At 43.2% G+C, this 16,772-nt stretch overlaps 1 protein-coding gene across 1 annotated transcript in view; it reads right to left on the bottom strand.

Moving 5' to 3' along the window:
• Positions 1-16,772, bottom strand: part of LOC120534890 (putative ATP-dependent RNA helicase TDRD12) — a 441,334-nt gene that overhangs the window by 295,796 nt on the left and 128,766 nt on the right. The window contains exon 6 of the mRNA XM_039762402.1: positions 5,460-5,541. Within this exon, the coding sequence (XP_039618336.1) occupies positions 5,460-5,541 (82 nt within the window). The remainder of the gene's footprint in view (positions 1-5,459; positions 5,542-16,772) is intronic.

Below are 16,772 nucleotides of genomic sequence, written 5' to 3'. Positions count from 1 at the left end.
TTTGCTAAATGAAATCTGCCCAATTTACCTCACCTTCGACTAATTTCTATTCCAGAATAGATATTAGTCAGTCTTGGGTACTAAGATAGCATTTCTATAATATATAAAAACATGTTAAAGTCCCTTCCTTTTAGAGATCACATAGTACAGTGGGAAAAGAATCTCTTACTCAACATTTCAGAAACAGAGTGTAAGGCAGCTATGGACAGAATTCACTTAGCTCCATATGTGCACCTCAGAATCTTTTATCGGGCACATCTATCTCACTTTAAATTGTCCAAAATGTTTCCAGGGTAAGGTCAAACCTGAGAACGTTGCAATTGAGCTTGAGCTTCATCAGGCCACAACTTGGTACCTGTCCAAAACGTAACATCTTTCTAGACAAAACTTTTAGATGCCTATCAAACAGCCTAGATGTCACAATCGCTCCTAACCCAGTAACAGCTGTGTTTGGTGTACTCCCAGATGGGCTTATAATGGAGAAGGACAAACAATTGTTCTTTGAATTTAGATATGTTAAATTCTGACTTGATTATATGTAATGTTATGTTTTTAATAAATTCAATAAAACATAAAAAAACATTCTGAAGTATCAAATAGCTCTGTTGTAGTAGCAATACAGTCATTAAAGGCAGCTTAAAAATACATATGTTGCTGTGAATGCACGACCACTACAATTTTTCAACACCCTGATGCACCCTCCTACTGAAAACAGCTTAAGTAAAATAAAAAGAGAGCAAATAAAACAGCATGCATGACCCTGCCTATTGCAAAAATTCTAAATGGTCATGATTACAAGCATAATTTTTTACTTAGTTCCAAAAGCGTGTGAGATTTTGAACACATCTGAAACAAATTTCTCCTCCAAATTAAAATGATCTTTTAGAAAATACAATGTCCATTTCTTATAACACATTTTCAGATTTACAGTACAACTAAGGATATTAGAACAAACACACACACATTATATATATATATATATTTAGATAGATAGATAGATAGATAGATCCAGATCTAATTATGCAATTTTCATTACGCTCTAACTTTGGTTTATTACTTAGAAAATCACAAGAAAAATCCCGGACCATTGAGAAGTGTGCGAACTGATGACATGAAGAATCGTCTTTGCACTGAACTGGAATCACCCTTGCATAAATCAAAGTCATCCAGATGATCTAGATCTGCATAATTAGACCTGGACCAACCTCTGTGTGTGTGTATATATATATATATATATATATATATATATATATATATATATATATTGATTGAAGAGAAGGTCTGTGATACGGTTTGCATATTTGCAACCCCTGCCAGGGGTCTTCATCAGAGGATAACGCTTAGACTTACAAGAATCAAAGGCAACAAGAAATCAACAGCAGAAACACGAAACGCAGTTTACAGCATTCCATGCAGTTCTTGTTCAGCGGTATACAAAAGACAAACATCAAAAAGAATGGCAACACGTACACAGAAACATTGCAATGCCGTCAGAAGAAAGGACTCACAAGCATTGATCTTTACACACACTAAATCAACAGGACATAAATTTAACTGGGACAATGTACAAGTAAAATTTAAAGCCGGTACTAAAAGTGCCAGAGAGCTTGCTGAATCTTGGCTATCAAATGAGAATGCCATCAACAGACACTTGGACATACAGTGGTGTGAAAAACTATTTGCCCCTTTCCTGATTTCTTATTCTTTTGCATGTTTGTCACACAAAATGTTTCTGATCAACAAACACATTTAACCATTAGTCAAATATAACACAAGTAAACACAAAATGCAGTTTTTAAATGATGGTTTTTATTATTTAGGGAGAAAAAAATCCAAACCTACATGGCCCTGTGTGAAAAAGTAATTGCCCCCTTGTTAAAAAATAACCTAACTGTGGTGTATCACACCTGAGTTCAATTTCCGTAGCCACCCCCAGGCCTGATTACTGCCACAGCTGTTTCAATCAAGAAATCACTTAAATAGGAGCCTGACACAGAGAAGTAGACCAAAAGCACCTCAAAAGCTAGACATCATGCCAAGATCCAAAGAAATTCAGGAACAAATGAGAACAGCATTACTAAAGCTCCAGCGAACCACAGTGAGAGCCTTTATCCACAAATGGCAAAAACATGGAACAGTGGTGAACCTTCCCAGGAGTGGCCGGCCGACCAAAATTACCCCGAGTGCAGAGATGACTCATCCGAGAGGTCACAAAAGACCCCAGGACAACGTCTAAAGAACTGCAGGCCTCACTTGCCTCAATTAAGGTCAGTGTTCACGACTCCACCATAAGAAAGAGACTGGGCAAAAACGGCCTGCATGGCAGATTTCCAAGACGCAAACCACTGTTAAGCAAAAGAACATTAGGGCTCATCTCAATTTTGCTAAGAAACATCTCAATGATTGCCAAGACTTTTGGGAAAATACCTTGTGGACTGATGAGACAAAAGTTGAACTTTTGGAAGGCAAATGTCCCGTTACATCTGGCGTAAAAGGAACACAGCATTTCAGAAAAAGAACATCATACCAACAGTAAAATATGGTGGTGGTAGTGTGATGGTCTGGGTTTTTTTTGCTGCTTCAGGAACTGGAAGGCTTGCTGTGATAGATGGAACCATAAATTCTACTGTCTAAGAAAAAATCCTGAAGGAGAATGTCCGGCCATCTGTTCGTCAACTCAAGCTGAAGCGATCTTGGGTGCTGCAACAGGACAATGACCCAAAACACACCAGCAAATCCACCTCTGAATGGCTAAAGAAAAACAAAATGAAGACTTTGGAGTGGCCTAGTCAAAGTCCTGACCTGAATCCAATTGAGATTCTATGGCATGACCTTAAAAAGGCGGTTCATGCTAGAAAACCCTCAAATAAAGCTGAATTACAACAATTCTGCAAAGATGAGTGGGCCAAAATTCCTCCAGAGCACTGTAAAAGACTCATTGCAAGTTATTGCAAACGCTTGATTGCAGTTATTGCTGCTAAGGGTGGCCCAACCAGTTATTAGGTTCAGGGGGCAATTACTTTTTCACACAGGGCCATGTAGGTTTGGATTTTTTCTCCCTAAATAATAAAACCATCATTTAAAAACTGCATTTTGTGTTTACTTGTGTTATATTTGACTAATGGTTAAATGTGTTTGATGATCAGAAACATTTTGTGTGACAAACATGCAAAAGAATAAGAAATCAGGTAGGGGGCAAATAGTTTTTCACACCACTGTAAATCCAGCATATGCAAACATAAGAACATCATGTTCATAATAAACTAAACTTCACACCCAACAAGAAATAATGGGAAAATGATTATTCTGTTCCCATGATAAAAAAATCCTATTTTTATTGGCATATTATACATTGACGGGGTTGTAAAAATACATAAATACAAAAGCAATTAGATGATATAAATGAAAATTTAACCTCACTTTACTTTTTAATAATGTCTTTGCTTTTCACAATCGCAGACACCGTCGTTCTTGGCAAACGGTATGCAAGAGCCATGTCCTGGATATGTATTCCACCTTCATACTTTTCAACAATCAATTCAAATTTACGTGAAAAAACACAAAATCACGTTGTGATGATGCGGGTTTGCTGTATGCTCCCATCTGTTGTCGGGGAGCCCTTGAACCCTACACCGTTGGTAATGTGCCTCACTGCTAAGCTCATCGGTAACAACAAAACAAGGGAATGGTGAAAAAGTGCAAAGTGATATTATTAAAACAATCAACAAAACAAGCTGTTCAAATTAAAGTGCAGTCTCCAAAGTTCCAATAAATAATCCATAAAATTAGAAGTGAAACATGGAGGTTAAAAACAATAGAAAAAAGTCTTCTTAAAAACCACAAGGTTAAAATAGAGCAGGAAGCATTCTTTAAAAAAACAAAAAAAAAAAAACAAGCAGCAGCCCAGTGCCTTTTTACCTGGTGGCTCCCCTGCATCCCAACAGGGAAGTCGCCCTTCTTGCAGCTGACCTTCACTCTGCCTACTTCAGCTACTTCATGCGCGTGCTCTCTCTCTCTCTCTCTCTCTAACCTCCCGTCCGTTCTTTCTTTTTCCTCCCCTTCTAGCTGACTCGCGCTTCTATTAATCAAGATAAGCAGCCCCAGGAACAATCATGAATGTGGATGGTCTCTCACCTGTGCACTTAGGTGAAAAACACACACATCACGATCCCCCTGAGAACCTTCGGCCACATAATCACCACGCCCCCTCACCAAGCTGCAAGCGCGGTGATTATTTATTTTAAACCTGGCCTTTGACAGGAGCTGTGGACCCGCTATACCACACACGTGAAAATTCACAGAGAGATACCGCGGGTTGTTCACTGAATGCTAGCAACTGACGCTTGTGGCTTCGTCTCGAGAGAGGTAAACAAGGGTAGCAAGCGAGTCATTCCAAGCAAAATTTTTTGTGTCCAAACAGGACGTATACCAAGCTGGACTTATTCCAAAGCAGACGTATACCGAGGTACCACTGTATGTATGTGTTTTTTATATATATATATATATATATATATATATATATATATATATATATATGTATGTTTATAAATATATGTATTAGATAGACCAATACATGGATAGTTGTCTACGGCATTTTTCCACACTTGGAATTCAATTATGCCGAAGTACACAGATGTCCTAACAAAATACATATGGAAGGGTCATTTAAAATAAAAGTCAAGTTAAAATACTAAAATACAAAAGAAATGTTAGAAATGAATGGTGTGTATTTAAACCCTGTTGTGGTTTCAGCTTGGAGCAACCTTGGAATCACTTTTATGGTAAGCTAAACACCAGATAACTTTGACCAAAGGGACATCAGACTTATCTCACCTTACCAGTCACTGGTGTCCCTGTACATGTGAACCCTAAGTTTCCAATGCTGGTTTTGAGCCACCTAACACAATTTTTTTTTTTTTAATATTTGTACTGATGCCTCACAGAACCCATTTTAAACCACAAGAACAGGCACAGTATTTTTGTTTTCATTTTTTAGTTAATAAAAAATGCTTCACTTAATAAAATTATTCACTGTAAATTAATCCAGACCAGGAACATGAAGAAATAATTTCAAACATTAAACTCCAAAACTTATTCTTTAAGATTTTTATATAAAATGTAATTATTTGATCTGTTCTATTTTAATATTCAAAAGATGTTTGGTTGAAAGAACCTTTCATTCCCTTTGTTAAGTTTTGGTACATTATGTAAGTAAACTTGGATCTTATGTGAATCAAAAGAATGCATAATAAAAATGCATAACATTGCAAACAACATTTAAAATAATTTAAACTTTAAATCTCTCTGCATTTAACAGTTCACTAAAAATACACAAAATATCAAATGTGACTGAAGCGTATTTTGTTTATACAGAGACAAGGAACAGTTAATTTCATTTAAAGAAAAAAGGCACTAGAATACATCATTTCAATAGTTTATTTTACTTTTAGAATACTTACTGATACAGTGTTACTTTGAGGGTACAATGGCACATCTAGTGTTGGAAATAGTGCATGTCGTTCTGGACAAATTTGCCAGTTCCTGAAAGAGAGTTAAGGACAAACAGAAATTTCACTTACAAAATATGACTTTAATGTTAAACACATAAAGAATCTGTATTATTGGAATACCAGGCCAAGAAAACCTCTCACTGTGATTCACGCCCAGAACAAAATTAAAAAAGACAACATAAATGAATGGTGCACCCCCCCCACCAAGACTCAGGCTAACATGCAAACAAAGCAAAAGTCAACAAGTACTGAGTGAAATATTATTCAGTTACAGCAGACACTCACAAGATTAGGCTAGAGATATACTAAATGCAATGCTATACGTGGACTTGAGGATGCTTGCAGCTACATAACCACTGTACTGAGTATATTTGTACATGTACTTTAAAAACCTGGAGGATTCGACCAGGAGGCAGTGCAAGAAATAATCACAGCAAGATAACAGGTGAATTTGTGCAACAGAATTAAAATATATAGATAACGAAATAGCAGATTCTCTAAATGATATATATATATATATATATATATATATATATATATATATATATATATATACACACACACACATACATACACTCACCTAAAGGATTATTAGGAACACCTGTTCAATTTCTCATTAATGCAATTATCTAATCAACCAATCACATGGCAGTTGCTTCAATGCATTTAGGGGTGTTGTCCTGGTCAAGACAATCTCCTGAACTCCAAACTGAATGTCAGAATGGGAAAGAAAGGTGATTTAAGCAATTTTGAGCGTGGCATGGTTGTTAGTGCCAGACGGGCCGGTCTGAGTATTTCACAATCTGCTCAGTTACTGGGATTGTCACGCACAACCATTTCTAGGGTCTACAAAGAATGGTGTGAAAAGGGAAAAACATCCAGTATGCGGCAGTCCTGTGGGCGAAAATACCTTGTTGATGCTAGAGGTCAGAGGAGAATGGGCCGACTGATTCAAGCTGATAGAGGAGCAACTTTGATTGAAATAACCACTCGTTACAACCGAGGTATGCAGCAAAGCATTTGTGAAGCTACAACACGCACAACCTTGAGGCGGATGGGCTACAACAGCAGAAGACCCCACCGGGTACCACTCATCTCCACTACAAATAGGAAAAAGAGGCTACAATTTGTATGAGCTCACCAAAATTGGACAGTTTAAGACTGGAAAAATGTTGCCTGGTCTGATGAGTCTCGATTTCTGTTGAGACATTCAAATGGTAGAGTCAGAATTTGGCGTAAACAGAATGATAACATGGATCCATCATGCCTTGTTACCACTGTGCAGGCTGGTGGTGGTGGTGTAATGGTGTGGGGGATGTTTTCTTGGCACACTTTAGGCCCCTTAGTGCCAATTGGGCATCGTTTAAATACGACGGGCTACCTGAGCATTGTTTCTGACCATGTCCATCCCTTCATGACCACCACGTACCCATCCTCTGATGGCTACTTCCAGCAGGATAATGCACCATGTCACAAAACTCGAATCATTTCAAATTGGTTTCTTGAACATGACAATGAGTTCACTGTACTAAAATGGCCCCCACAGTCACCAGATCTCAACTTAATAGAGCATCTTTGGGATATGGTGGAACGGGAGCTTCGTGCCCTGGATGTGCATCCCACAAATCTCCATCAACTACAAGATGCTATCCTATCAATATGGGCCAACATTTCTAAAGAATGCTTTCAGCACCTTGTTGAATCAATGCCACGTAGAATTAAGGCAGTTCTGAAGGCGAAAGGGGGTCAAACACCGTATTAGTATGGTGTTCCTAATAATCCTTTAGGTGAGTATATATATATATATATATATATATATATATATTGTCACGCATGCGCGATTAGGAGACCGCGGATGGATCTTAAAACTCGTCGAAGGACGTTCACCGGCGGGGAATGGCGGGGTACTAACTTTGTTTTACAGAACTAAAGACACTCCGCCATAAAGACCTTGCCCGCAGTACGAACACTTCCGCCCTTCCTCCGCCATCTTCAATGACGTCACCAGTCCCATCATCCCTGCACTTCCGGCTCCTCCCATATAAAAATGGCCGCGATGCCTAGCATGGTGTCGCGCATGAAACTTGTTTTTGTTTATGTATGACCATTATTTTTCTTTGGAAAAAAGTTCTGGAGTGTCGACAATATAAGGGGCCGGAAAACCCCAAACCTTTTTGTTGCCTCCTTTTGCATCTTTTACATTGGCGTAGCCGGCAGGATAATTGTCCGATAAATATGTCTGAAGGACATGACTTGAACACGGTACTCCAGGGAATGAGTGCCCAAATCGCCGCCCTGCAACAAGCACAGGCTGCGACCAACCGGGAGTTGGAGCAAACGAAGGCCCAGCTGGCCGAGGCCCGGAGAGCAAGACCTGACCCACCGCGCCTCACGCCTCCACCCCTAGTGCCTATGACAGAGGCCGATGATGTCGAATCGTACCTCGGCATCTTCGAGAGGACGGCCACCCGGAACGAGTGGCAGCGGTCCGAGTGGGCGTCCATCCTGGCGCCCCACCTGAAGGGACCCGCGCAACGCGCTTACTATGACCTCCCCAAGGAGGAGGCCGCCAAGGACGACGTCCTGAAACAGGAGATCCTGGCACGCTACGGCACAACGCCGGGCCAGCAGGCGGCTGAATGGAAAACCTGGCAGTTCGACCCGGAGAAGCCGGCCCGAGCGCAGGCATTCGAGTTCTGGGGAAAGATTGGGCGATGGCTACGGCCTGAAGGCCCCCAAGCCAGAAAAGTGGTCGAGCAGGTGGCCTGTGAAGGCCTGGTTAATGCCCTGCCTAACTCTCTCGCCCAGCAGGTCCGGTGCCATCCATACACGGACATGTCAGGTCTCCTGGAGGTCTTGGAGCGTGAACTAGCGGCCTACCAAGCCGGGGGGTCTGAACGGCAAGCGCGTGGGAACCGACAGGGACGGGTGGCCCACCCCGAGCCCTCTCGACGCGCTGCGGAAGCGCCACAAAGATCCAAAGAGAAGCCGGCCTCTCTGCGCTGTTACAAGTGTGGGGAGACCGGCCATCTACTACCGACCTGTCCACTCAACACAACAACGGAGCTGATGGGCTGCACCTGGGCTTCTAGAGAAAGGTACTGTACTCCGTCTCACCCGCTGGCAAGTCCGAACACGGAAATGGTGTTGTTAAATGGGCACTTGGTGGTGGCTTTGTTCGACTCCGGCAGTAACATTACCATTGTTGCTCGCCGTTTCGTGTTACTGCGACAGTGGCTTACACAGCATTTACAAGTCACCTGTGTACACGGGGAGACCAGATCGTATCGTTCCGCCTGGTGCTACATTACCTGGAAGGGGCAGGTTTCCACTTTGATGGTCGCGGTGCTGCCTGAACCCCCCTATCTGGTAATCTTGGGACGGGACTGGTCACAAATTAACTGCGGTAAGACGAACACCGCTCCCGGAGCTTCCTTAGGTCTAGCAATGAGGGGACGAAGCACCCTTCCCGGCGGTCTCCACGCCATGCTCAGGGGCAAGCCAAGATGGCGCAGGCACGTCGGGAAATGTTTCTCGAGCAATGTCCTCTGAACCGGAAACATCCACCGGGGAAGGGACAAGCCGGGGAACACTTCCGCCAAGCCCTTCTCAAGATCCATTTAGCAACTTGGACCATCAGTTTCGGTCCACGCCTGCGTCATTTAAAAGAGAACAGTGGAATGACGATTCCCTATGCTGTGCCCGGAATGCAGTTGTTCTTCCTGGTAGCACACACGCTGACGGTTCCATGCCACGCGAGCCCTTCTTTGTGTTAGAAAATGATCTGTTGTATCGGGTGGCAACTCACGAGGGTGAGGTTAGGAAGTTGCTGCTAGTACCACGTACCTTCCGGCGGGAGGTGTGTGAACTAGCGCATGCCCACCTCTTAGGCGCCCACCTCAGGGCCAAAAAAACATTGGAGAGAGTCAAAGTCCGCTTTTACTGGCCCGGGATCAACAAGGAGGTCCGGCGTTTCTGTCAGTCCTGTCCGGAATGTCAGATTCGCCAGATTCCTAGGAGGGACCGCGCTCCTCTCGTACCTATCCCATTAATAGACGTTCCCTTTGACAGAATAGCGGTCGATTTAGTGGGACCCCTTGAACCCTCAAACCGTGGCTACAAATACATACTAGTCATGGTTGATTATGCAACCCGATACCCAGAGGCGGTTCCCCTGCGCTCCGCTAATACAAAAAACATCGCACGGGAATTAGTTAATTTGTTTTCAAGAGTGGGTATTCCCAAAGAAGTCCTCACGGACCAGGGTACTCCATTCACTTCGGATACGTTCAAGGAAGTTGCCAGATTACTCCGGATAAAGCACCTAAAGACGTCTGTCTACCACCCCCAAACACATGGATTGGTGGAACGCTTTAATCAGACACTCAAACAGATGCTTCGCAAGGTAGTCAGCGCCGATGGCAAGTGTGGAAAAATAAAAATCAGTTATTGATCAAATCTGGTGTGCGTGCCAAGGGCCACGAGAAGTCTGTCTTGCGACAAGTGCAGCTTCTGTTTTCTGTAACGAACAAGAAGTTACAAGTGCCCAACTGATGACCTTTAAAATTGTGTAACTACTGATCCAAACAAAACTATTGTAAAGATGTAATGTCTTGAAATTCTTGTGCAACTAAAGTCATAAGGTCAAATTTTGCGCTTAGCATTATAAAAGATTTAGGACACCGACACCTGGGCGCAGATGAAGGGCAGGTGTCCTAGGACTGTGCTTCTCTGTCATTCTTACCTTTGCCTGGTGTGTATTAATAAAATATTTTTTACTAATTTTAATTATATCTCTCTGTCTTCAGTCACAAGAAATGACACTAGAGAAAAAGTGTCCACAGTTTTCTGGCGCCCAACGTGGGGCAGGAGACGGCCGGCTGACTCCTCGAGCGGGAAGATCTCAGCGATCTGTCTTCTTGAAGCAGACTGCCGCTACAGTGTACACCGGCAGCAGAGTAAGCAGCTCCGATAAAAGTTAGGACTGCCCTGTCCTGAGACGACTCCTGCGTGAGGAGTCCCCGGTCTCCTTCTGGTACAACCACGGTGACTGAGAAGGATTTTCCTGACAGAGCTGACTAACACCCAGGCTGGGGTAAGTAACCCGGAGGTTTCCGTAAAAGATAAGCTGGGGGCGGGCTTGCTGTAGAGTATAAAAAGTGACCGGGAATAGTAAATGGAAAAGAAATACCTTGTTTTAGGTCACTCCTGTTGGGAAAGATAGTATAGAACACTATCCTCTGGGAATTAAAAAAAGGGGGATTTAGGACGGGATCCGGTGCGTGGCACACCCATAAACCCGGACAAATCTATTGGACAGAGGATAGAGCATAGAATAGAAGAATAACAGGTTAAAAAAAACAAGGGGAGTAATAAAAAGTACGTACTAGAAATAAATATTTGCTTTCACCGTGCACTGTGACAGTAACGTAGGAAATAGTGTAGTATACTTCCCTGGGAATATTAAAGGAACGTTGGGGCGGGTGAGTGGCACACTCAGCATTCCAATAGTTCATCGGACAGGGGACGAGTAGGACAAGGATAGAAAGATAAATCTGGCACAGGGCTCGGGGGGGAAAAGCAAAGGAAAAAATGGGAATACATAACAGCAAGCCTGCCAACCGGCCCCGGGTTCAAGTCTTTATGCTGGAAGGATTGTTTTCGGAGGATCAGCAGACGCCGCACAAAAAAGGGTCACCTAGAAAGTTAATAGAGAAAAACACAGGATTGGATTTTAAAAGGGCATGTAAAAAATGGAATAAGCAGAGCGGTGGACATTAGAAGGGACAGAAGACGCAAGTGAAATTCAGGAAATTAGAAAAATATTATGTAGAAATGCACAAGGGTGTTGTATGTAGAAGTGTATGAGGATGTTGTAATAGAGGTATGTGTTATGTATGACAGATGGGAGTTGGTTATTAAAGATTGTAATTTAAAGGCAGTACAGAAATGAATTATTGGCTGCAGAAAGTTAGAACTAGAAAAAAAAAGTTATATATACACAGTTCCTCCACCAGCCAGCGCCAACCGCACCAGAATTAAAAGATGATCCCTTGGGGTCTGGTTTCTTTGAAGAATATCATTATGATCCCTCATTACACACTGATCCGGGGAATGACAAAAGTAACGTAATGGGTTCGGCAGGTGGGTTTCACGATCCTAGAACCTCCATTTCACAACGCACTAGAAGTCAAACCCTATTCCTTCAGCCCCCTAATCAAAACACCACCTTTCAATCCCCTTAAAGTCCCCAAACCCACAGGCCCCTTATTGGAATGCCCCTGATTGAGATCCCAGAACCCCCCCGACATGATTCAATGCAACCTGCAGGAGCTAATAACCCCACTACTGTAATGATACATCGTAACTGAGACATTCAAGAGCTGAAGGACGTTGTGTCCGAATTGCCTGATCCCAAAGTCATCGGTGTGTTTAAAAAATTCATAGAACAATTACAGCAGCTGTATGATATGTATAAGCCTAATGCCGCAGAATGGACTCAGGTGCTGTGGAGAAAGCTTGGCACCACATGGGAGACTGTCAATCATGGACAGCATAACGGAAACCCGTGGCAGTGGAACGAGCGTTGCCTCGGGGCCGGGATGAAGGTCCCTTTATTACGCAATGGGAACATGTTAAAATAATATTAAGGACAAGTATAAGAAAGGCAGAGACTGGTCTCTTATCTCGGCTGCCAAACAGAAAAAAAAGAGACAGTAGATGAATGGGCACACTGAATTTAAGAGTTAATGGCAACACACTCCGGCCTTGAAAATCCAGACAACCGAACTAAAACTGCAGTTCCTCTTTTGTTTCCGGACTTAGAAGCGACATTCAAAACAAGGTATCCTGTATTAGATGAGAGGCTGCCGCGTTTGAGGAAGTAAACGTCACGCAGCGCATGCTGAACAACAGAGCAAGCAGAAAGAGTCAGACACCCAGACAAAGCTGATTGCAGCACAAATGAACTATTACACTGGTGGGGCCACTCCCGGCAGAAGTCGTGGACGTGGAGGATTTTTCCGGGGACAAGGGTGTGGACGGGGACAAGGTAGCGGATATATGTTACCTAATCCAAGTGGATCATCCACTCAGCTGCCTCCCCCTCCAGATCCAAACGCTACACCATATGCTTGTTACGGGTGTGGTGAAATGGGACACTTCTGCCGCAATTGCCCTCACAAGTGCCCACCCCCTCCTCCACCACCTGAACAATTTGATGTTTCATGGACATAGGAATCCGCAGGGATCCCCAGCCCTTCTCTTCAACTACCTTTGCTCACCCATAATTCAGAGACTGATCCATTATTGACTTTGCTGGCTGGTGAATGGCACTGAAACTGTTTTCCTCGTGGACACAGGAGCCACGCGCTCAGCCCTTTCGCTGAAGGAGGTCCCTGCCTCAAGAGATTCTTCGAGTTCAGCTGCATTCCAGTGATTCCACTTTAACACACTGATTTCTTTTAAATCAGCTCTGTCCAGTTAACCTCTTAGGAAGGGATCTCATGACAAAACTTTCTCTCTCCATTTCAATGAAATGTTTCCCCACACACCATCCTTCTTAAAGCCCTTCACTCATTTCCCTCCTGCTTGTTTCCCAATCTCCAAGCCCCTGACACCCTATTGCACTGCCCAATATTTCCCTATAGAAGTAGACACCCCTGGCTAGAATCTTTTCTTTCATCAGGTACCTGCCCGAAACCCTTCACATCCCCTGCATTTTCATTTCCCCCACAAAAGCTGCTGCATTTGTACATCTTACATATTCACAGAATATTTTTTACCTCATATTTCTTTAGCTAAATCAAGCACTGTCCATTGGGTGGAAATCGGACCATGGGTAGAACAATGTCTTAATAGAACAGACTGGGTACATGTTGCTTCAGGTGTTTTGATACCTCAGACCATTTAATAACTAAAGTTGTGCTTCAAACTGATTTTTTAGTACATCGTACATTATGCTGCACTTCCCTTTCTGCGTTGTCATTGCAAACTACTTCCCTTCTTGGCTCTCAGCGCTTCCTGACTCTTTGTGGTCTCAGGGTAAAAATGATTATGGAAGGATAGCCCATTGTGAGCCTCTGGTGATCTACCCTAAATCTTCTTTCCGTCCGCACGTGCCCAGTATCCTCTGTCTCCTGAAGCAGAGGCTGGCATCTCCGCCTACATTCCGATCTTGTGAAGCGTGCGATTATTCCAATTAAATATTCTCCAGTTAATTCTCCCATTTTACCTGTAAAAAAGGCTGACGGTTCATGGCGTTTTGTTCAAGACTTACGACAAGTGAATGCTGCAATCTTTCCTAGAGCTCCTATTGTACCTAATCCTTCCACTATTCTTTCTGCAATCCCTCCCTCTGCTCGTTATTTTTCAGTAATTGATTTAGCCAATGCTTTTTTCTCTATCCCTGTACACCCTGACTCGCAATTCTGGTTTGCTTTTACTTTCCAAAGCCGCCGTTGGACATGGACTGTCATGCCTCAGGGATATACTGAAGCCCCTTGTGTGTATGGACAAGCGCTTGCTCAAAATTTAGAAGGGTTCTGGCCAGACCGAGGTAGTACATTAATACAGTATGTAGATGATATTATGTTATGCAGTGCTACTGAAGAAGATTGTGCAAGACACTAAAAACTACTGCAGTTTCTGGGGGACAATGGACATAAAGTTTCAAAGGCTAAATTGCAATTAATTCAAACAACTGTAAAATATTTAGGTCATGACATCACAAATGGAACAAGAGCTCTCTCTAGCGATCGCATTAACACCATTCAAAATCTTCCCAGACCTGTCACAAAACAACAGGTTATGTCTGTATTGGGCATTCTGGGTTACTGCCGGCAATGGATTTTGAATTTCACTGAAAGAGCACAGCCGTTACAAAATTTAGCAAACACCCCTGGCCTTCCTCTTTCTGGTCAGGTGCAATGGTCCGAGCAGGCTGAGAAGGCTCTCTGTGACTTAAAAAATGCACTTTCGGTGGCACCAGCCTTGGGCCTTCGGACTTTTCTCGTCCCTTTACTCTGTTCGTGGACGAAAAGGGGGGATATATGAATGCAGTTTTAACACAATTACATGGGGATAAACAAAGGCCAATAGCTTATTTTTCAAAAAAATTGGATCCTGTGGCCGCAGCACTTCCGCCTTGCCTTAGGGCTGTGGCTGCCACAACAGAAGCTGTGCTAGCCAGTACAGATATAGTGCTCATGAGCCCCTAACAGTAAAGGTGCCTCACGCTGTACATTCCATTTTAGTACAGGCTAAGACCTCCCATCTCACTACTGCTAGGGCAATACACTATCAGAATGTACTCTGTACTTTGTCAAACGTCACAATTGAAAGATGCTCCACTTTAAATCCAGCCACCCTGTTGCCAACAAATAACGATGGCGAACCGCATAATTGCCATACAGAAATAGCAAAGGTTGTAAAGCCTCGAGTAGATCTACAGGAAACACCTTTAGAAATTGGAGAAAATATTTTTGTAGACGGATGTTCTTTGCGATTGGAAAACGGAGCACCCTCAACTAGTTACGCAGTGGTCCAAGGGGACCGCCTGCTGGAAGCAAATCGAATTTCATCAAGTTTAAGTGCACAAGCAGCTGAATTAATAGCGCTCACCCGAGCATGTCAGCTGTCGAAGGAAAAATCATAACAATTTATACAGATTCCAGATATGCCTTTGGAGTCTGCCATGATCATGGGGCATTATGGAAATTGAGGGATTTAAGACCAGTACTGGCAAGCCCATCCAACATCAAAAGTTAATCGAATCCCTCTTGGAAGCCATAACTAAACCATCAAAGCTAGCGATTGTTAAATGTCAAGCTCACACAGGAAAACAGGACCTGTCAGCAAAGGAAATGAATTGGCAGATTACTTTGCTAAAAAGGCTGCATACAGTAACACACCAATCTCTTTATTCCAACAGAGAAATGACAAGGACCCTGATAATCAAATTATTTCTTTACAGAGTGCAGCCACGGACATTGAAAAGAAAAAGTGGTCCAAAGAAGGATCCCTCTCTGATGGAGTCTGGACTCATCAGCAAACTAACAAACCTTTTCTCCCAAAAGCTTCTTTTCCAGGTATGGCAAAATAGCCCATGGCCTCGACCATGCTGGGAAAGATGCCATGGTTCAAGATGTTGAAAAACATTGGGAAGCTGTAGGCTTCTCTACATATGCAGAGCAATTCTGTAGACGCTGTGCATTATGTCAAAGGTTTAATGTAGGAAAAGGCACTCAGGTAAGTCCCGCCGTTACTCCTAACCCAATGGGTCCGTTTGAACACCTCCAAATGGATTTTATTGAACTAACACCGTCTAAAGGTTACCGATATTGCCTTGTGATTGTCGATGTGTTCTCCCGATGGGTAGAAGCTTTCCCTTCAAAACACAATGATGCCAAAACGGTTGCTAAAGCACTAATTAAAGAAATTATTCCAAGATGGGGCATCCCGCAAAAGCTACAGACAGATAATGGTACTCACTTTGTGAATTCCATTATAAATGAATTGACTACCTGGCTACAGATCAATGTACATCATTACTGCAAATACCATCCACAAAGTAGGGGTATTGTGGAACGATGCAATGGCACCCTAAAAGCTAAGCTTGCAAAAATTTGTGAACAAACCAATTTATCCTGGCCAGATGCTTTACCCCTGGCTTTAATGGGATTGAGGGGCGGACACACCGGCAATTGGGGCTATCGCCGTTTGAAATCCTGACCGGACGACCCATGCCCGTTGGCATGGTTATAGGAAATGTGAACCTGCATACCGTGGACAATGATCTTCTCTCTAGTCTTACAGGCCTCCGGCGTCCCTGAAGGAAGTCCACGAGCAGGTTAATCAGGCTTGGAGAACCAGCCCTCCATCTAAGGACTCGCCGATTCCCTTGGGCACCTGGATCCTGGTTGAGACACCCGGAGGAAACATTGGCATCAGCCTAGGTGGAAGGACCGTTCCAAGTTTTTTGTCCACACCACACGCTGTAAAGGTTGAAGGATTGCCCGCCTGGATTCACGCTTCGCACTGCAAAAGATGGCACCCATAATATACATACTCTTGTTGTTTTTTCTTCCATTATCCACTTCACGGGTGACACTGACTTTCCAGGTTGAGGAAACTGCCTCATTCCAGGTTGACTTTTGTGCAATTGTTCCCTGTACTGGCAGACAGGAGCAATGGGAATGGCCTGACAAATATGTCTGTGTGAGCTACCCGGTTTATGACTCTGACTCAAGTTTTGCTTCATCT

The sequence above is a fragment of the Polypterus senegalus genome, chromosome 9 (assembly GCF_016835505.1).
Source record: "Polypterus senegalus isolate Bchr_013 chromosome 9, ASM1683550v1, whole genome shotgun sequence".
NCBI classification, from domain to species: domain Eukaryota; kingdom Metazoa; phylum Chordata; class Cladistia; order Polypteriformes; family Polypteridae; genus Polypterus; species Polypterus senegalus.
This window is presented reverse-complemented; position numbering and strand designations above follow the sequence as displayed.